An 18,665-nucleotide genomic window follows, 5' to 3' on the forward strand; every position below is an offset into this window, starting at 1 on the left:
TTGAACTCCTTAATCCTGCGTTTGCCATATTCCCATCATCAGCATGAGATGCTCAGAGCCTGGATTGAGGAAGTGCATGGACTTGCACAGCCCTCTGCCCAGTAACTGAACTGTACATCTATGAAGACAAGTTCTGCAGGGTAATGGATATGCAGCAGATTACTAGCTATTTATAAGACGTAAGACACTGCAAGGTACAGTGGAGCACAATAGGCCAGCTAGCCTAAGCCGACTTGGTCCAAGCATGTTGGCCATGTTTTCACTGTTTCACTGAATGCTGCACAGTAGAGCATTTTACTTTGCCCTGTGCCTGCAGCACTGTTTTAGGGAACCACAGAATCATGAGCTTTCTCCATTTATTTTGCTCAACTGAGCTAAGCTGCTGAGGTTAAGTGTGCTGGCAGGGAAACTGATTACCTGAAATGACTTGCCAAGAAAGCACTTTCACTGTGGCTAACAATATTCTTGTGCCTAATTAGGCAAAAGAAAGGCAGTCCTAGAACTACTCGGGATACAGTGTCTATGGGCATTTATACATGTGCTCTGGAAGTGGGGTGGAGGGGGTGGTGCTTTAATTGGAGCAGCTCTGAGAGCTGCTCTAATTAAAGTGCTCGGATCATCACGTATATCAGCATCCTTGTGCTGAAAAATGGTGGTGGGGGCGCTTTAACTAAAGCTCGTTGAGAGGGGACAGGTAGCACAACAGCAGATAGGGCAAGAAGCAGAAAGCAGATCAGGCAGAGGATGTGGGGCTGATTTGTGGCACATCTGCCAAAAAAGGTCAGCCCTCACTGCTATAGATAAATACAGCAGAGAGAAGAAAAGGTAATGACAATGTTGGCACAGAAGAAATGGTTATACACTGGCCATGAAAAATTTAAGCCAGAAATTAGAAGAAGTTTTTAACTACAGAGGGGCCAAACCCCCCTAATAAGTCTAAAGGTAGGACTTGATAAATTTACAAACAGGCTTATAGAAACAACAGTGTCCTCTTAGCAGGGGAATGGGCTCAAAAATGTTTGAGGTGAGGTCCCTTCCAATTTTATAAGTGTCTGTAAAATGCTTGATGCAATGACACAAAAATGCAAATGACTGACTTTCAAAGTGTCATACCTTTTAAGAGTTGCTCTTGAATTCAACTCTATTTTACTTTCAGAGGAGCCTCTGTCGGTGCATCTACACATTCATTAATGTGCCCTAGTTACTGCACATTTAATTTAGTACTTTCTTAATGAAGCACTAATTGAATGTGCAGTAACTACATTTACTGCGCAGTAATGCCGGTGCAGTTTTTTGTGATGCTTCTTGTGTAGTAGCCTAATAACACTGCACAGTAGCGTATTAGCACGGTTTTTGACCAGCATGCTACTGCGCAATGTTGTTAGGCTACTGTGCAGTAAGCGTCTCATGTAGATGCGCCCTGTATGTAGATGCTGTGTATTTTTTCTACTGCTTGGTTTATCTGATATAAAGGATTTTGAACCATAAAATAAGTGTTGGCTAACAGCCAAATCATCAATTTAGCAGAGAAAAAAACATGAATGCCACATACCTAATACTTTCCTAGAAGTTAAGAATTTTATTACCTGAAAGCACAGCTGTTTTGCTAAGCAGCATGTATTTTTTTTAACAATTATGCATATTAAAGAACTGGAAAAGACTAACCTGTCACAAATTAGTTGTATACATAATTGAAATGTAAACATTTAAGTATGACTCTTGTTAAAGGATCACAGCTTTTATTAAGAGTACAATATTGTAAGAAAAAAATAATCTGTGCTCATTCTATACATATTACTTACATGAGAATATTATGTGCTAACTCACTGGAATCCAACTTGGGAGGAAAAACTTGGCAAATTAACTGAAGGTATCTCCTTTCATATAGTAAAACTTTTGTGCTTGTCACATTTTAAAGGTATTTTGTGCAGGATAATGATTATATATTCACTATTTTTGTCTTTGTTCTACCCTTGTAAAAGGCACACCAAGACCCCCCCCCCCCCGGTTTGTGATACTACTGCTTAGCACACAAACGGATAAGGTAAGCTGTAAGTGGGAGCAGGCTTACTCCTCAGGGCAGTGTAACCTGTATTTGTGCGCCTCCAAACAACAGTATTCAAGTGACTACTCTCAGGGATGTACAGACTTGGACAGCAGCTACTGAATGCATCTCTGTGCAATGCTTTTTTAAATTAAAAGTGGAAGAGTAAACCATCTTGCAGTATATGCTCCACTTCCATGTGTGCTATAACATGGTACACACAAAGTAAAGGCACTCTCTGTGCTCACTTAAGATATTTTAACTAGTTAAAACAAACTTTTTCCAGCTAAGGAAAAGGACATCTTACTTCCTTTATTACCTCTATGGGCATATCCTGTAGCTGATCAGCTATTGTAAATGCCTCAGTGACTTTGTGTGTACTGCATCTGGATCTTCTGCAGGAGCAAAAAGTGTCCTTTCAACCCCCCCTGGTGGCATAACTTCAGTATGAAGCACTTAGGCATTTTACATTGGCACTAAGGTATGAGCTCCAGCCATGATAATGTCCGGGGATCCTGGTTTTCTCTGATTAAAAAAAAAAAAATCATTCCCAATTTTTAGGTTAAAAAAAAGGGAACCATGGTATTTGGGTTATTATTTTTTTAACCAAAAAATTGGGGATTTTTTTTTTGAATATCAGAGAAAACCAGGATCCTTGATAATGCCATACAAACTAAATAATAACAACAATATTAAAAAGCCACGTAGTATTTTACGGCACTCTGTGTGTGCAATTTAGAAGTCTGCTGTGAAGCTCTGCTCCACTCTGCCAATCTTAAATCATTCCCAAATTCATACTTCCCCTTCCTTTGCATAACTGAATGTATACTGTACAACAGCCTGCTTAATAGTGTAATTAGACTGAGGGAAATTCAGTGTAGATAGGGGAAGGCTGGCTCACTGTAACAACTATAAATGCCTTGTAAATAGAAAATGTAGACAGACATCTGCTTCCCTGCAGCCTCTGCAATGCTAGCTAGAAAGAAGTTTTCTGAATAAAGTGCTTGTTATTTAAATAAAGTTAAAACTTCAGGAATGCACCACTCTTTCATCTTCTAAAGATGATTTCCCTTAACTAACTGGGATGGCTCACAAAAGCCTCCCCACTGCAGATCTGTATTTAAATTCTTAGTAGAACCTAACTCTTTAATAGACATCTCCCTGCATGTGGAAAAGCCCAAGCCAAGGCCTGGAGACTTTCAGGGAGCAGAGGCTAGAGGAGCTCTGAAGCCTGTGTAGATGCTGTGGAGATGTGGTAAAAAACACCCTCTAAAAGGGGTTAGGCATCATGGATGTTGATTAACATATCCTTTCCTTGGTTCATGGGGAATTACATTGGTCTTGCAAAGGGGATTGGTTAGGTCAGTGGTTCCCAACCTGTTCAGCGAGAACACTCTTCCACTGATATTTTCAATGTGCTAGTACCCCCATTTCAGAACCACTGTTGGTGCTGCCTCAACTTACCTCAGTGGTTCTTACCCAGCTGCTGCTGCCTCCAGGTATAACTGCCCCACACACCTTCTGTACAGCCAGCTCAAGAAGGGCTGTGGAATGTGCACATGCTCCTCCTGCATTAGAGATCATTGATCATCCTAAAGCAGGACAGGAGTCTGGTCTGCAGCCTTCCCCTTGCACCTGCCCAGTTCTCATCCTAGAAACAGAGGCAAATGGGTGGAAATGTCTTGTGTGCCTCTGGTTCTCTTTTATTTTAAAGAAACTTTTCGTGTTCCAAGCCAAATCAAGTCCAAATCCGTGAGTCAGTCCAGAATCAGAAGTGGCCCTACAACCAGAAAACATCCTCAACTTCCACCAGGTGCTTCAGATATTTCCGAAGCCTTCTGGCAGGCATCCTAAGTGCAGGCCCAAGACCAAAGACTTGGGGTTCAGATGCCCCCAAGTTTCGCCTGCCCTCAGCCATATGGCCGCAGAAGCAAGCTAGGGAGGAGCCCCAACACCTCGGTGGGTACTAAACCACGCCAGAAGAACAGTTATCCCTGGGAATGCTTAAGGAGAATGGCCTTCTTGGACCCAGATACATGGTGTTTCCCCTGGTTCTGGAAAATCGTGGGTGGGGGGTGAAGGGAAAAAGGGAGAGTGCATGGGGAAAGGCTACAGCCTGAGTCAGCTCTCCTGTCCTGGTTTAGTGTTACGAGAAAGCCCTGATGCAGCAGGAGTATGCGCATACCGCAGATCTGCACGTGGGGCAGTTTTACCTGGCTGCTGCAGTGGCAGCAGTGCCTGCATCATGACCCTCACCAGCCCTTCCGCCCCCCAAGTGAGAACCACTGGGTTAGACATTAATTTACATACCACCTTAGATATAGTTTTCTCCTCATTCCAACAGCTCTGAAGTCTCCCTGCAAGGTGAGTAAAATTCTCTTTCCTCTGCTACCACTGAGCCAGGCATGTTCTGTATCCATTGCCTCGCTGTGCATCCAGCTTATACAGAATGTGTTAACTTCCCTGCTTTGCCAAATGTTATCTCCCCCAACAGTTCCCCACATACATGGTTTTAGGGAAAAAAGGTGTCTGTTTCTTCTACCAGAAATGGAGGATGGATCTTCATCGTGGACAAAAATTACTCCACCCTATTTGCTTACTCAGGGTAAGCTTAAATAATAGAGACACTACTATTCTTTCCTGCCCCCATCAAAGAGAGGCACAGTAGTTATACTGCTGGGTATTAACTAATGCTATGAAAATGCAGTATGTAAAGATCAATGTTGAGTAGTATTTTTACATATACTAGCACAAGACTGTAAAACATCTCTTAACACTTACACAAGAGGGTCACTTAATTCTGAATGGAGTAAAAGTTGCACTAATATGTACCAATATCTAGATTTGTAATTTACTAGACCTAAAGCCCTATTTTCCAGGCTTTCATGGATTGTCTCTCTCACTGGTTGTTATAAGCCTCCAAAACAGACGTATTTGACTTCTAGGTACTCATCAATGCCATATTTTGAACCCTCTCGTCCTAGACCAGACTGTTTTACACCACCAAAAGGGCACTCTACTGCAGATAATAATCCTTCATTAACCCCAACCATTCCAACCTCCAGCTGCTCCGCGACTCTCCAGATCTGGCCTGGGTCTTGAGAATAGAAGTATCCTGCAAAATGGACATAGAATACCTCATGAGAGCAATAGTCAAAAGGATGCAGCAGCAGACACCTTGGACACAGGTGCTAGCAGGTATACTCACTCTTAAGTAAAAATATTCATCCCACTTACTGGCAACACTAAGCTCAAACTTATAAAATGATGTATTTATCTGCCAAGGAAGAACTTACCTGCTAAACCCACGTTGGCTGAATTTGCTATAGCAACAGCTTCTGCCTCAGTATCAAACCTGTCGACATAAGAGAAATGGACACCCATGAGATCTCCAGTCAAAATAACAGGCATCCTTTGCTCCATTATCTTCCTGTTCTCTGAGATATAGCCAGAACTGCCATATGGGGAGTAGGGCAAAGCGCATATGACAGTTCTCCGTGACAAGTTCCAGGGTTTAAAGTTTACTTTTCTGTGGGTGTGTCTACATGAGGTACTATGGTGACATTATATCAGTGGGTGCAAACTGTGGAGCTATGTCGCTTTAGCAATGCGCTCCCTCACTATAGTGCATTGCTATGGTGACAAAGCGGTTAAAAATAACCGTGCGCTGCCAGTACGGTGCAGTACAAGCTGTTACTGTGACATCATTTAGCACTGTGGTCACCAGCCAGTCAATTGTGATCGGCTGGTTGTTTGGGGAGCCCCTGATAGTAGCCCAAAGAGCCCCCCAGACTGAGATTGGATCCCAGAGCCTCTGACAGTCAGAGTAGCAGGATGCACGTGGGGACACAGTCCGGGAGCGGTGAGATATATGAGCAGTGGGATGTACGTGGCTGAGCTGAGCTGAGGCCCTTGCTGCTGGGGCCGGGCCGGATAAGTGGGACAGTCCCCTTCTGTGCCCCCTGCCACAGGGTGAGGGGGGCCCTGGCCAGGTCGAGTCAGGGGAGGGTTGGAGCCAGGGCGGCTCATCCAGGTGCGCAGGGGCCTCTTGCTGCTGCCTGTATGTACCCTGGCGGAGGCCCCGGGGGCACATACCCCCCCCAATCTGTGCAGGGCAAGGTGGTTGCCAATGCCAGAATGAAGGCACAGGGATGGTAGATTAGTTGCAGGAAGTTGTGCTCCTCTCCCTTCTTTCCTTTTTTCCCCAATGTGCATGAAGGCCAAGTCCCATCTTCGAGGTCACTCACCCTTTTGCTGGAGCTACAGTTTGAGGCTCAACCCTATTATAGCCACTGCCAAACTGGCAACAGCTTTTGGCTTGGTCAAATATATAAAGTCCAGTATATAAAGTACAGAATTCAAATTCGGCAGGGTTAAACCTGAAACTGTGCAGACCCAAGCATTCAGCCATGGTGAACCTATGCTGTGGCACTTAAGATTCTGGAAATATCTTTTTTTCTTCATTTTGCCTTCCCAAAACAAGGTTCATGATGTATCTGTGGATATGTACTTTTTTTTTATTAGCAATGTCTTTGGCTACACTAGCTGTTAAGTGGCAGTTAAAACCATTTAACCAAAATGGATGAACTTGCCATTCATTTCCCCCACATCTAGACAAGCCATCCCACCTAGACTAAGTCTTCCTTCAGGCAAGATCCAACATAATCAGACTGAAGAAGGTCTCAGAAAGAAATGTGCCAGAGTTAAAATTTTCCCACAATGTATTTTGGACCAGAAAAATCTAGGACCAGCATATCATGTGCCAAGATCCATGCTGTCTTTCTGTCCTCATCACTTTACAGAGCATGAAACTGATGGCCTTTACTCTTACCCTCTTTAATGATGCCATATAAAAGCATTACTTAGAGATGTCTTAATATTATGAAAATAAATCAAAATTCAGAAAATACTGAAGTAAAAACATAGAATGGTGTGCATGCTCTCATGTTCTCATCATAATAACTAGAGACCTAAACATAATTGACAAATAATAATGCACATGCATCCATATTCACAAAAAAATATTTCTGAAGCTTGCTTTCTTTATCACTAAATTAATCTGTAAAATAGATTGGCTTACTTGATAACTGGTGCCACTGGACCAAATGTTTCTTCTTGAGTGCAAAGCATGTTTGTTGTGACATTGCTCAGCAAAGTTGGCTCAAAGAAGTTCTTCCCAAGGCTGTGCCGTTTTCCTCCTGTCACAATGGAGGCTCCTTGAGCCACCGCATCACTAATGTGTCTTTCTACCTGAGGTGAGCAAAATAAATGAGACTCAAGCTAGCATTGGTTGCTACGTGTCTGGCGTATACTTCATAGGGAAAGAAGATTCCTGTTTGATGCTTTTAAACAGGGCATTCAAAAAAAAAAACCCCCCAAAAAGAGAGAGAGGCAGGACTCCCTTCGTGATGCAGTTTAAAATTTCCTGATTTGATGCCTTGTTTGGCTTGAGGGGTTTAAATGACCACTTTCCAGGTGAGAGTGTTTTAATCACCAGGTGAGGAAAAGAGCCAATGTAGTACTCTCTCCTCTTGCAGCTGAAGCCCTGACACTGTGAAGCAGTGTACAGCACTTGTGAAAGATAGTGCTTTATGATGAATGGAAAGGTGCTTTGTTTATACACACCAAGATATCATGCCAGATACTTCCCAAAAGGTTGTAAATATTTATCTCCTATGGCAAATATAATACATTCTGGAAAATTTGTAAGCAATCTGTCGTTGATATCTAAATGAGACTGAAAGGTCACAGCTATACCTGCATTGCATTAAGAAAGGAGCGATTCACACTGTCATAATCAGCTTTAACCTCAAAGAGCACAAGACCACATGTAACAAAAAAATCAAGACAGCTTTTGTGGTTCCAAAAAAAAGTTAAATATCCTAGAAATAAGCAGTCATCTAGAAGAGAGGGAGTTCCAAAGCTTGCACAGTAGTTCTCATAATCAAAGACTGAGTCTTCCACAGTCACAGATCCAGTACATTTTTAACCTTAATTTGTTATTCCCCCTAGTTTTGATAGGCAGGAACATTGTTCTTCAAAACAAATGCTTATTCCCAGTGTCAAGGGGTATGCATCCTAATCCATTCCCTGCATTCTGCTGTCTTTAGCAAATGGTTCTCTTGAGAAAAATCAGAATATAAGTAGGAAGAAAGGTTTGCTCATTGTAGAAGAGTCCTTTTTCTTTTCCCATGGTGGAATATCAGATGGCCATAGCTGCTCCCGATCACATCAGCATAGGCCTTGAGGTGAGAACAACCTTTCAACAAATACAATCTAACAAAACAGGTATAAGAAAACTGGGTGCAAAACATGCTTATCAGGCCATAAAACTAGAAATTTAATTTTAAAAAAATGCAACCCATATGTTTGTCTTCATACCTTTTCCACTGCCTTTTCATTAATTAATGGTCCCTGGGTAGTTCTTTCATCAAATCCATTTCCTACATGTAGCTCTTTCTCAATGGCTTTGGCAAACTTTTCCACAAATGTATCATGGATTCCCTTCTGCACTAAGAAGCGGTTTGTGCAAACACATGTCTGAAAACAAACATGAAAGAACAGATGACATAATTTCATGCATCTCTGACATCTCCCAACTAATCTTACTTTCCATTTAGCAGCGGCAGAGTACCATTTTGATTCACTTTACAGAACACGTTACAAGTCCAACCCTAATAAGCTGATGTGGTTTGCATGAGACATTTACAGGTGTAGATTGTGCTACTGAAAGGCTAAATAGGTTCTGATGACTCTGATATATGCATCCACCAGTATGCAAAGGTGAGGGGGTTATTCTCTGATTAGAAGATAGAGAGTGTAGGCTGTGCAGTAGAGCCAGCAATCAAGCAAGAAGAGAAGGTACGAGCTGATGTTTCCATTGATTTTTGTTTACTTTGTCAGTAGGGTCCAAACTCTACTCCTTTTAGGGACTAGATTTTTACAAGTGGTATTTTTAGGCTGGCCTTTCAGTTAGTCAAAGCCTTTATCTTTCTTTGCCTCAATTAGGACAACCTCTTGGTCTAAATTTTCCATTGATTTTTCTTCTCCATTTTGCTCCTTCCTTCCCCTAACTTTGAATTCCCTTGGTGGCTTCCAAAACACCTTATCCTTGTGTTGGCCTATGCTTCAGGCCAGGTATTACTGTTGCCCATTCACTGCTTTTACTCTACCACAGATTCCAGCCTCTTTGTTGCATTCATTTCCTGGGGTTCATCTTTGTTCCTCTTCTCATGTTGTCCACTAGCATGAAGGAAAAATAAAACAAAGCAAAAAAAAAATCACCAAACACAAGAAATAAGGACTATTTAAATTTCTTCTCACCTGTCCAGAGTTTCTATATTTGGAAGCCAGGGCTCCTGCAACAGCTTGGTCCACGTTAGCACTGTCAAATACTATAAAGGGAGCATGCCCCCCAAGCTCCATAGAGACCCTTTTCACAGTGTCAGCAGCATAGTGCAGCAGTAACTGCAAGTATACAGAAGATAGAGAAATCCATACACCTTCAAATGAGTCTGTAAATAATCCATGAATTTAGCCAGTACAGACTAGAGGGGAAGAGGAAAATAACCCTAGCACAGAATGGACCTGCAGGTTGTCTCCACAAAATCCACAGACCTTCTTTTCTATGGAAAGTAGTACAAGGAACCACTTCCTATGCTTGTCATGTGAGATGCAATCCTTACTCCACTGGAATCTAGTTATAAATTCCCCTTGATTTTAGTTGGGTCATAATTTTATCCAATAACTTTTCTGACTTAGTACAAGCACTTGAGTTCTGTTAAACTACTCTTTCCCTTCCACGTTTGTTCCACAGTCAAACAGCACTTTTAACTGAGACTTCTTCCTCTAGGTAGCCAACGTGTTTTCTTCATTCGCTCTGAGACCACTTCAGACTATGTTCCTCCCTGTTTAAGGATCAGATTCCATCACCCTTATTCACATCATATGGTGCCTTTTATCCTTAATTCAACTCATTAAAATTAATAAAATTGCTTCTGCAGCAAGGGTGGTAAAATCTAACCTACAGTAAATGTTTCATCTCATTAATCTTTTCCTCCTTCTCAGAAATATACTCCATTCCTGGCAACACGATTTAATTATGCTGAAGTGTTCCTCTTAGACTGTGCCATTGTATACAGGAAGCAGCAGTTTCTTGGACTGAACCTTCCTGAATAATTGCTCTTCCTCAGATTTCAAATGGCACATTATCATATTTCTGTGACATTATTAGAGGCAAGATTTAACATACAGGGAAAAATGGAAGTATATGCAGGCTATGGAGGGGATTTCTGTGAGTTTGTTATGCATGTTGTGTAAAGGAGAACCTCCCTGAGAACTTGATATGAGAAAGATGTACATAATCCTCTCCCCTTCCTTTACCCCCAGTCTTTTCCTTGGCTTTCCAAACATAATTCCAGTAAAACCATTCAAAGGCATGCTTTGTTGTCTTTATCACATACCTTTCCTGTTGCAGTGGAGCCAGTAAAAGAGATTTTGGCTACCAAGGGGTCAGTGCATAGAGCTTCCCCTACAGCGGGGGTCTGTTGTCTGGAACAGGGAACAACATTAAATACTCCTGCCGGAATGCCAGCCTGGTTTGCCAGCTGCAATAAGAAACAAGAAAAGTGCAGTAAAGATACATTTTATAAGAGGATTAGTTAATTTTATATGCTTTATAAAGTAATAAAATACAAATAAAAAACTTAATGCTTTGAAAATGAAACTCGCAAGTCCAATGGAAGTAAGAGGTGCTTGGCACCTCTTGTATTGGGCTCCATAAGTGCCAGCTGCTAGCATGAATCCCACACAAGTAGGCTCTTGTGCTTCAGTGTTAAAGCTGTCTTTTTGTAATGCTCCTCGACTGTTAGGCCCACCCTGCATAACACTCCTAATATAACCATAAAACATACTGCAATGCTTGTTTCAAGGTAAATATTTAAGCTAAAGGACTATCTTAGTGGCATACATTTGTAAAATCTCAGCATGAAGACTTGGCAAAAGTTAAATTCCTGTTTATGGATCCCTAGTGTAAAGCACAGTCCATTATCAAAATAAAAATCAGTTGAAAAGTTCACCTCAGCAAGTGCTAATGCGGATAAGGGTGTGTCTTCTGCAGGTTTCACCACCACTGTACAGCCAGCTGCCAGGGCTGCACCAACCTTCCGTGTAATCATGGCACTAGGGAAATTCCACTAAGTTGAGAGAAAAATACAGTGAAGCTCAGAAAAGCTAAATACTTCCAGCTTTGCACAAACAACTGGATATTTTTTGCAGTTTCTACAGAAAACCCAAGCAGAGACTCTCACTACCAGTGAGAGTTTTCTTTTATGTTGTCAAACACTTCTCAAAATAATGGAAAAGGAGAGAAGTGTGTGCAGAGGGCCAAGACCACTTATTTTTATACTCTGTAAGTTCTGTAAGCTAAAAAGCAGTACCACTGACACAGAAGTCCTTCTGCTCATGATAAATCAAATACTCCCTGCATCTTTAATCCAGCAACGAATCCCTCTCCCTCTGCCATATGCACCCCTCCCACCCACCCCTGGATTTTCAATGCCACAATGTATCTTTGATATTAAGCTATTACTTGTTCCAAGATATGTCAGTTAATATAAAAATGCATCCAGACTAACGCTTTATTTCTTTCTCTCTCAAACTTGGTTGTGGCCTGTCTTAGATGGTCATACAGGAGAATATAACTCCACCTGGAACAAGTGAGCAAGTAGAAGACTCTTTTTATGGGGCTTCTTCTGGGGCAATGGAGATGCACGCTACCCAAGTCTCAGGGCTAAGCTGAACACTCTAACTGAGCTTCGTCAAAAGATGCAGCTTTACTTACAGGGGTGATAATGGCTGCCACCCCGACAGGCTGTTTCAGCACCAAGATCCTTCTGTCTTTTGCAGCAGGTGGAATGATGTCCCCATAAACACGTCGAGCTTCTTCGGCAAACCACTCCAGAAAGGAGGCAGAATACAGGATTTCACCATGAGCCTCTTTCAAAGGCTTCCCCTGCAATGAAATCAGAACATCTGAAGAAATGTTTTTATAAACATCTAACACAATGATAAAACTGAGGTGATAAACACATAATTAATTTGTTCTTGATTCACTTGTAATAAGATAATTTTTGCAACTGTTTTGATGGTATTATTTTCATGCTGGGCAGAATCTTGGCTAAGGGTTTAAGAGAGCATTTGCTTAAAAGGTTTTAAACTTAGCCCTCTACAACTGAATTCTAGAGTTGAACTCTGCACAGCGTGCCTTACTTTCTACCTGTTAATATACAGGGCACTAGAATGAATAAGAGATGCTGCATTTAATGTGTTATTTGAGGACATAGGTTGAAGGAGGTAAATGATGGTGTGAAGTCATTACAAATTGAAGTTATATGTTCAATTTCATACTGTTAATCATCCTTGATACTCTGTCCATCAGAACATCAGGTAAGTTTTTAGTTTACTACATTTATTTTATCATGTGCAAGATGGCATTAAAGACTGGTTAAGTTGTTATACGTGCCGAGGGAGTCATTGCTAGTCTATAAAATTAATGAAAAAACTTGTAGTGGTTTCGAAGATGCTGCAGGATTTTTTTTGGTCCGAAAATCCACCTGCAGAGCCCTTCATTGAAACTCAACAAAAGAATTATTATTATATGCAGGAACTGCTATGGCCTCGCCACTAGTTAGGTAGGTAGGTGCTCAACAGGACAGCTATCTTCCCTGGGGACTTCATGAATGACAGGTGGAGCCTCTATCAGAGAATTTCACTCTTGCATGCAGTACACAGTGAAAATGCCTGTTTTGTCAGCATTTTCTTAAAAAAAACCCCAAAAACTCTATCACTAGCATCTCCCCATGCTTGGGAGTGTGTTGTCTTCTGGTATTGAGGATCCACCTTTTGATGTTGCCATGAAAGATCTGTCGAATATATAGGCTATTACTGAAAATCACAGTTTGTATGTTCTGAGCAGCATTTGAACTCCAAAGTAAAAGTATGGAGGGTCATACATTGAAATGTTGTTATTCAAATAGTTGTTCATTCAGTGAGCATAGTTCAGCCTTTGCTGAAAAAAAAAAAAAGGGATTATGTAGAAAATCTGATCCTATAAGCAAACTATTATAACACATGCATGTTAAGAAAACTAACCTAATTTTTGACTGCTTGATTGTGTGACTTAACTTAATTGTTAAGCTTTTTTTTAATGTAATACACAAAGGTACAGGTTTGTCAACCCTACCCTGGGCAGCTCCTTGAACATGGCAATTAGAGACTATAAAATATGAAAATGGCGTCTATAACCAAACTGCAAGACAAAAGAAATTGAAGGATGATGCTGTCCAAATGATGTGTCAAGGAATTAATTAGAACATCTTGAACATCTGAAATGGAAACCTGATTAATGGAAATAGTTGAAAGTAGGATAGTGGCATATGTAACTAATTATGAGGAAGAGTTACATATCGGTATCAAAAATTATATACTGCCACAGAGAAACCCAGCCACCAGATCTTAGTGAATACACAGATGATTTAAAGCATTTCCTTCCTGAGTGTTATCCCAATAACAGGAGATGGGCAAGTACCTAAAGCAGAAAGGGGCAGGAGCTTTGCATGAGTACTTTGTACTTGGCTTTTTAGTCATCAGTGCAGACATACCGATACACCTGCAAGGTGAAGTCCCCTGGCATAGAAATACTGCACTCTGCACTGGTTTCAAACAAGGGTAAGAAGAACTTGGTTAATTGTCTTATAGCAAGAAAGGTCTTATATCAGTTACATGTCTAATACTGATATCAATGATGTTAAATTTACAAATAATATGCTCTGGTCACTTCACCCCGTAGATCTGATACATCACCAATGCATAATGTGCAGCACATAAAGCCTTTACACTTTTTCACATATGTCAAGTGCCACCCCACTGGGGCAAGAACTGCCAAACAAGTTGCTCTTGTAACCTAAATTCTACCAATATTGAACTTAAAATAGAAAGGGAAATATGTAAGAAGAGTAAAACAGTTTTGAAAATTTAAATGCACTGGTTAAAACTTGTAGGTCTCCAGTACTGCTGGAACTGATTGACAGCAAGGCTCAGGGACCAGAACTCTGGGTGTTAGGATTCTATTATTCCAGATCCTGTCCAAAGTCATGCTTCCAGTCACTTCACCCTTCAAGGCCTGTTTCCCCTCGAACTTTCATCTGCCATGTCCTTGTAAGCTCCTGACGGAAGGGACTGTTTCTACTGGATGCACCTATACCACTAACTTGCCAAAGCTGAACCATGTGAAACACACACTGCTCCATGCACACTGCCTCTTGAATTGGAAGCATCATAGCTGCTTCAGTACAGCAATGTGGGTGGGTAAGCCAATCAGCTCTGCCCAGCGACAGAGCCAAATAGCCCAGCTACAGTACTGAGTGAACACAAGCCACCCAACATCAGCTTTGGAAAGTAACCTGCATGGAACAGTGCGTTATGTTTCAGCCTGGCACAGCAAGTTAGTTGTGCAGATATGCCCACTCTTGTGTTCAGACAATAATGTGACCCTAATCTCAGCTAACCTGTCGGTGCTGCCACCATAAATATAATAAACAAAATTAGAATTTGCTCTATAAAGAAGCTCACTTGTAACACAAGATGCATAAAGAAACTGGGGCTAGGTGCATGAACAGAGACCTGGCCTTTCCAAAAGTCTGAGTTTATATGAACCAAACTTTTTTTTTTAAATCTGGAGAACTATGTGCAGACTTGTCATGAGTAGGTTTGCTAAACTGTTTTAGTATTCTTTTCACAGGCATGTTTTATATTTTCATCTATTTGTTATACCTTTTAGTTGATCTGACTTCTGCTCTCCCTCATTTTTATCTAACTTGTGCATAGAATAATATATGCAGTTGTATTTAATAGGGGATGGGTGCATGCATACATGTGTGTAGAGGTGAAGTGTTGCTGGGCTGTCTTTTCTTCTTCTGTAACAGCCAAACAACAGCAGGCCAGATCAATCCTGCATCACTGACAGCAGAATTTTCTGCTAGGGAATATGGAATTAAGAAGAAGAGAAGCAGCAAGTATTAGCCCTTTCTTTTTTTATCCTCAAAAAGCTAAGATGTACATTGCTCAAATCATGCCTATTTCTAATTCAGGGTCTGCTCTTACTATTTTTAAAGACAAAGGGCCTTAAATTGGGACTCTGATATAGAGGTATTGAGCATATTGCAACCATCTTTGTCTGGAAGCTCTGAGCATTCAACCTCTCAGAACAAGACTTATAATACCAAAGGCAAAGAATACTTAGTATATTTCAACCTCCGCTATACTTACATTCTCTGCTGTAATGATCTTAGCAAGGTCATCTTTATTCTCAATCATCAAGTGATACCATTTCCGAAGTAATGCACTTCTCTCCTGGATGAGAGAGAGAGAGACGTTTAGCAGGGTAAGAACTGTTTAAATGTAAGCAAGAACATTACTATCCTGAATTAACTGTACAGTTGCTGAGCATACAGACATGTCCTCTATGCAGAAAAGGTTGGGATGATAATAGAGAGTTTGAGACCCTATCCAGGGATAGGGCCAGTAAAAGCTCATCTTTGGAGTAACTTTTGCTTTTGACACCACTGAATGTTTCAGAGGAAGATTTACCCAGGGCAGAAGTTTCTTTCTAAATTTAGCATTGGGAGGAGGTTCCTTTGTGCCTTTAGGCATAAACCTATATGATCATTTTTAAAAATTATATTCTGGTCAGTGTTACTATTCATTTATGCATCTACCTCTTGATGTGCTTTAACTTTTGGCCTCCCTATTGTGTAGCAGTGACGTTCCACGCTACAGGATTGCTTATTTAAATGTTTAATGAGAAAAAGATGCCATACTTAAAACTAAATTAAGCCTCTACTTCTACCACATGTAGATTGTAAGTTGTGGCCTTTTACAATAACTGTATTTAAGCTGCTGCCTCCAAACCAGACCCTGTTCTTGTCCCTCCCAGATACTGTACACATACACATGAACACATGCTCTCTGTGCCAGATGCTACATATACATACATGTGCATGGGCTCCATCCTAGGTACTGTATACCTGCACACATGCAATTGCTCTGTCCCACATGCTATCTATATGCACATGCTTCATCTCAGATACTGTACATGTACATACACAACATCACTCTGTTGCAGATGCCATGTACACACAGGCGCACATACACTTCATCCCAGATATTGTACACATATACATGCATGCTCTATCCCAGGTGCTACGTACATATGCTCCATCCCAGATACTGTACATACATGCACATTGTATGTATACATGTGTACACACCCAATTGTTCTGTCCCATATGCACACATGCTCCATCTCAGATGCTATATACATGTGCACACACATGCACTCTGTCCCAGATGCTATATACACACATACATGCTCCATCCGAGATACAATACATGTACCCATGCACAAATGCTCCCCATCCCAGATGCTATGCACACATACATGCTTTATCCCAAATACTGGACACGTGCATGTATGCAATCACTGTTCTAGGCATCATGTACATATGCTTCATCCCAGATACTACACACACACACATGCTCTACCCCAGATGCTATGCACATGCGCACACATGCAAGCTCTGTCCTAGATGCTATGCTGACACGCATGCACACACACTCCATCCCTGATGTACATATTCACACATGATTGCTGTCCCAGATGCTACATACAAACGTGCACGCACACAACTGCTGTCCCAGATGCCATGTACACATGCATGCACACATGCTCCATCCCAACATGCAGCTACGGCATGTTCACACACGTGACTACGGCATCCCAGATGCCACATATACATGCTCCGTTCCAGGTTCTGTACACATGCACACATGTGAACTCTGCCCCAGATGCTATGTGTACGCACATGCCCGCCCAGGTACTGTACACCTGCACACAATCGCTCTGTCCCACAGGCTATGGAGACGTGCGTACACACACACTTCAGCTGAGATACTGTACACATGCACATATGTGCACTCTGCCCCAGATGCTATGTGCACACACACACACTCCATCCCAGGTATGGAACATACACAGGTGAACACACACAATCCCTCTGTCCCAGATACCATGCACCTCCCCTGCCCCCCTTCCTTGTATCCCAGGTGCTCTGGAAACATACACACACGTATGTATACACACACATATGCATGTACATACACACATGCACATGTACACAATAACACATGTGCGTGCGCATGTACACACGTGCACACATACAAGTACACACATATGTGCATACACATATATACATGCACACACAAGTGCATGTGCGCACGTACACATGTGCACACACGCACACACAAGTGCGTGCACACACGTGCACACACACACAAGTGAATGCACACACGTGCACACGCACACAAGTGAATGCACACACAAGTGCACGCACACACGTGTACACAAGTGCACGCGCTGCCGTACATACGTGCACACACAAGCGCACGTGCAAACACGCATGCGCACACAGACAGACCCAGGTTCCCCCCGCCCCCGGGCCGCTGACCTTGGCGGGCGCGGCGCTCCAGGAGGGCCAGGCCCGGTGCGCAGCCCGCACGGCCGCCCGGGCCTCGGCCGCGCCGCAGTCGGCCACGCGGGCCAGCTCCGTGCCGCTGCCCGGGTCGCACACGGGGAAGGCGGCGGCCACCTCCACCCAGCGGCCGTCCATGAAAGCCCCCGAGCGCAGCAGCGCCGCCGCCGAGCCCCAGCCCGAGGCCAGGCGCCGCAGCGGGGCCGGCAGGCTGCACGGGCCGGGCAGCGCCGCCCGCAGCCGCCCCAGGCTCGCCATACCGGCGCCTCAGCCTCCGCCGCCAGCCTCACGGGGGCAGCAGGGAGGCGCGGCCCTGCTTCCTCCTCTGAGGGAAGAGCTCCCTGCCCTTCCCTCTGCCCGCCACCTCCCTCCACTCCGGGAGCGGGGGCTGAGCACACCCCGGGGGCAGGATCTGGGAGCCTGCCAGCCTCGCAGCCCCCCTCCCCCTGCCACCCATCTCGGTTGAAAGCCGAGACTCCCAGGCCCTAGGCGCACGTTACAACCATGTATGAAACAACTGGGTGGTGAATAGTGCCGTTAATTGAGATCTGCCACACGTGTGAAGCGGTTCACGTGTCCTTCGCCGGGCAATTGTGCAATCCATTTAAACAGGCCAGGCTTGCAAAGCCATTGTCATGCAGTTGGCTGGTGAATCGCACAATAAATGTAGACTGGCCACACATGCAATCATTATGCAGTTCGCTGCCAAATTGCGCAATAAATGTAGACTGGCCACAGGTGAAAAGTAATTATCACCCCATAAAAGTGCTCATCCAGCTATAAAAAGAGCCAGGCTACAATTTTAGTGCTTGAAAATGTGTAACAACTCTATTGCTGGTTTCTCTGTATGCAGGGCCTATAGTGTATAGTGTTGGGCTGGGAGGTCATCTAGTCCAGCCCCCTGCCTGAGGATCATCCCTTTCCAAATCATCCTGCACAAATCCATAACCTCACCTCCATAATCTAATCAAAAGTACCATCAAACTACCGTTTAATCTAGGACGGACTACTCTGAGATTTGACTTGAGTTGGTG

General features: G+C 42.9%; 1 protein-coding gene across 1 annotated transcript; it reads right to left on the reverse strand.

Moving 5' to 3' along the window:
• Positions 1-1,556: 1,556 nt before the first annotated feature.
• Positions 1,557-17,904, reverse strand: ALDH5A1 (aldehyde dehydrogenase 5 family member A1). Its single transcript, XM_006260546.4, has 10 exons — positions 17,608-17,904; positions 15,371-15,454; positions 11,886-12,056; positions 11,122-11,238; positions 10,507-10,650; positions 9,368-9,511; positions 8,426-8,584; positions 7,125-7,294; positions 5,341-5,399; positions 1,557-5,159 (listed from the first exon to the last, which is right to left on the reverse strand). Exons 1-10 carry the CDS (start codon positions 17,887-17,889, stop codon positions 4,954-4,956), a joined length of 1,536 nt encoding a protein of 511 aa, XP_006260608.4. The 5' UTR covers positions 17,890-17,904; the 3' UTR covers positions 1,557-4,953.
• Between the last annotated feature and the right edge of the window lie 761 nt (positions 17,905-18,665).

This window comes from Alligator mississippiensis, chromosome 3 (assembly GCF_030867095.1).
Source record: "Alligator mississippiensis isolate rAllMis1 chromosome 3, rAllMis1, whole genome shotgun sequence".
Taxonomy (NCBI): domain Eukaryota; kingdom Metazoa; phylum Chordata; order Crocodylia; family Alligatoridae; genus Alligator; species Alligator mississippiensis.

What these genes read in the sequence shown, in the direction of transcription:
- ALDH5A1 (XM_006260546.4), bottom strand. Translation starts at nt 17,889, where the DNA reads ATGGCGAGCCTGGGGCGGCTGCGGGCGGCGCTGCCCGGCCCGTGCAGC. An exon ending in GGAGCGCCGCGCCCGCCAAG is followed by an intron (nt 15,455 to 17,607) that starts GTCAGCGGCCCG and finishes TCTCTCATCCAG; the next exon opens with GAGAGAAGTGCATTACTTCG. An exon ending in ATGAAAAGGCAGTGGAAAAG is followed by an intron (nt 7,295 to 8,425) that starts GTATGAAGACAA and finishes TGCTCACCTCAG; the next exon opens with GTAGAAAGACACATTAGTGA.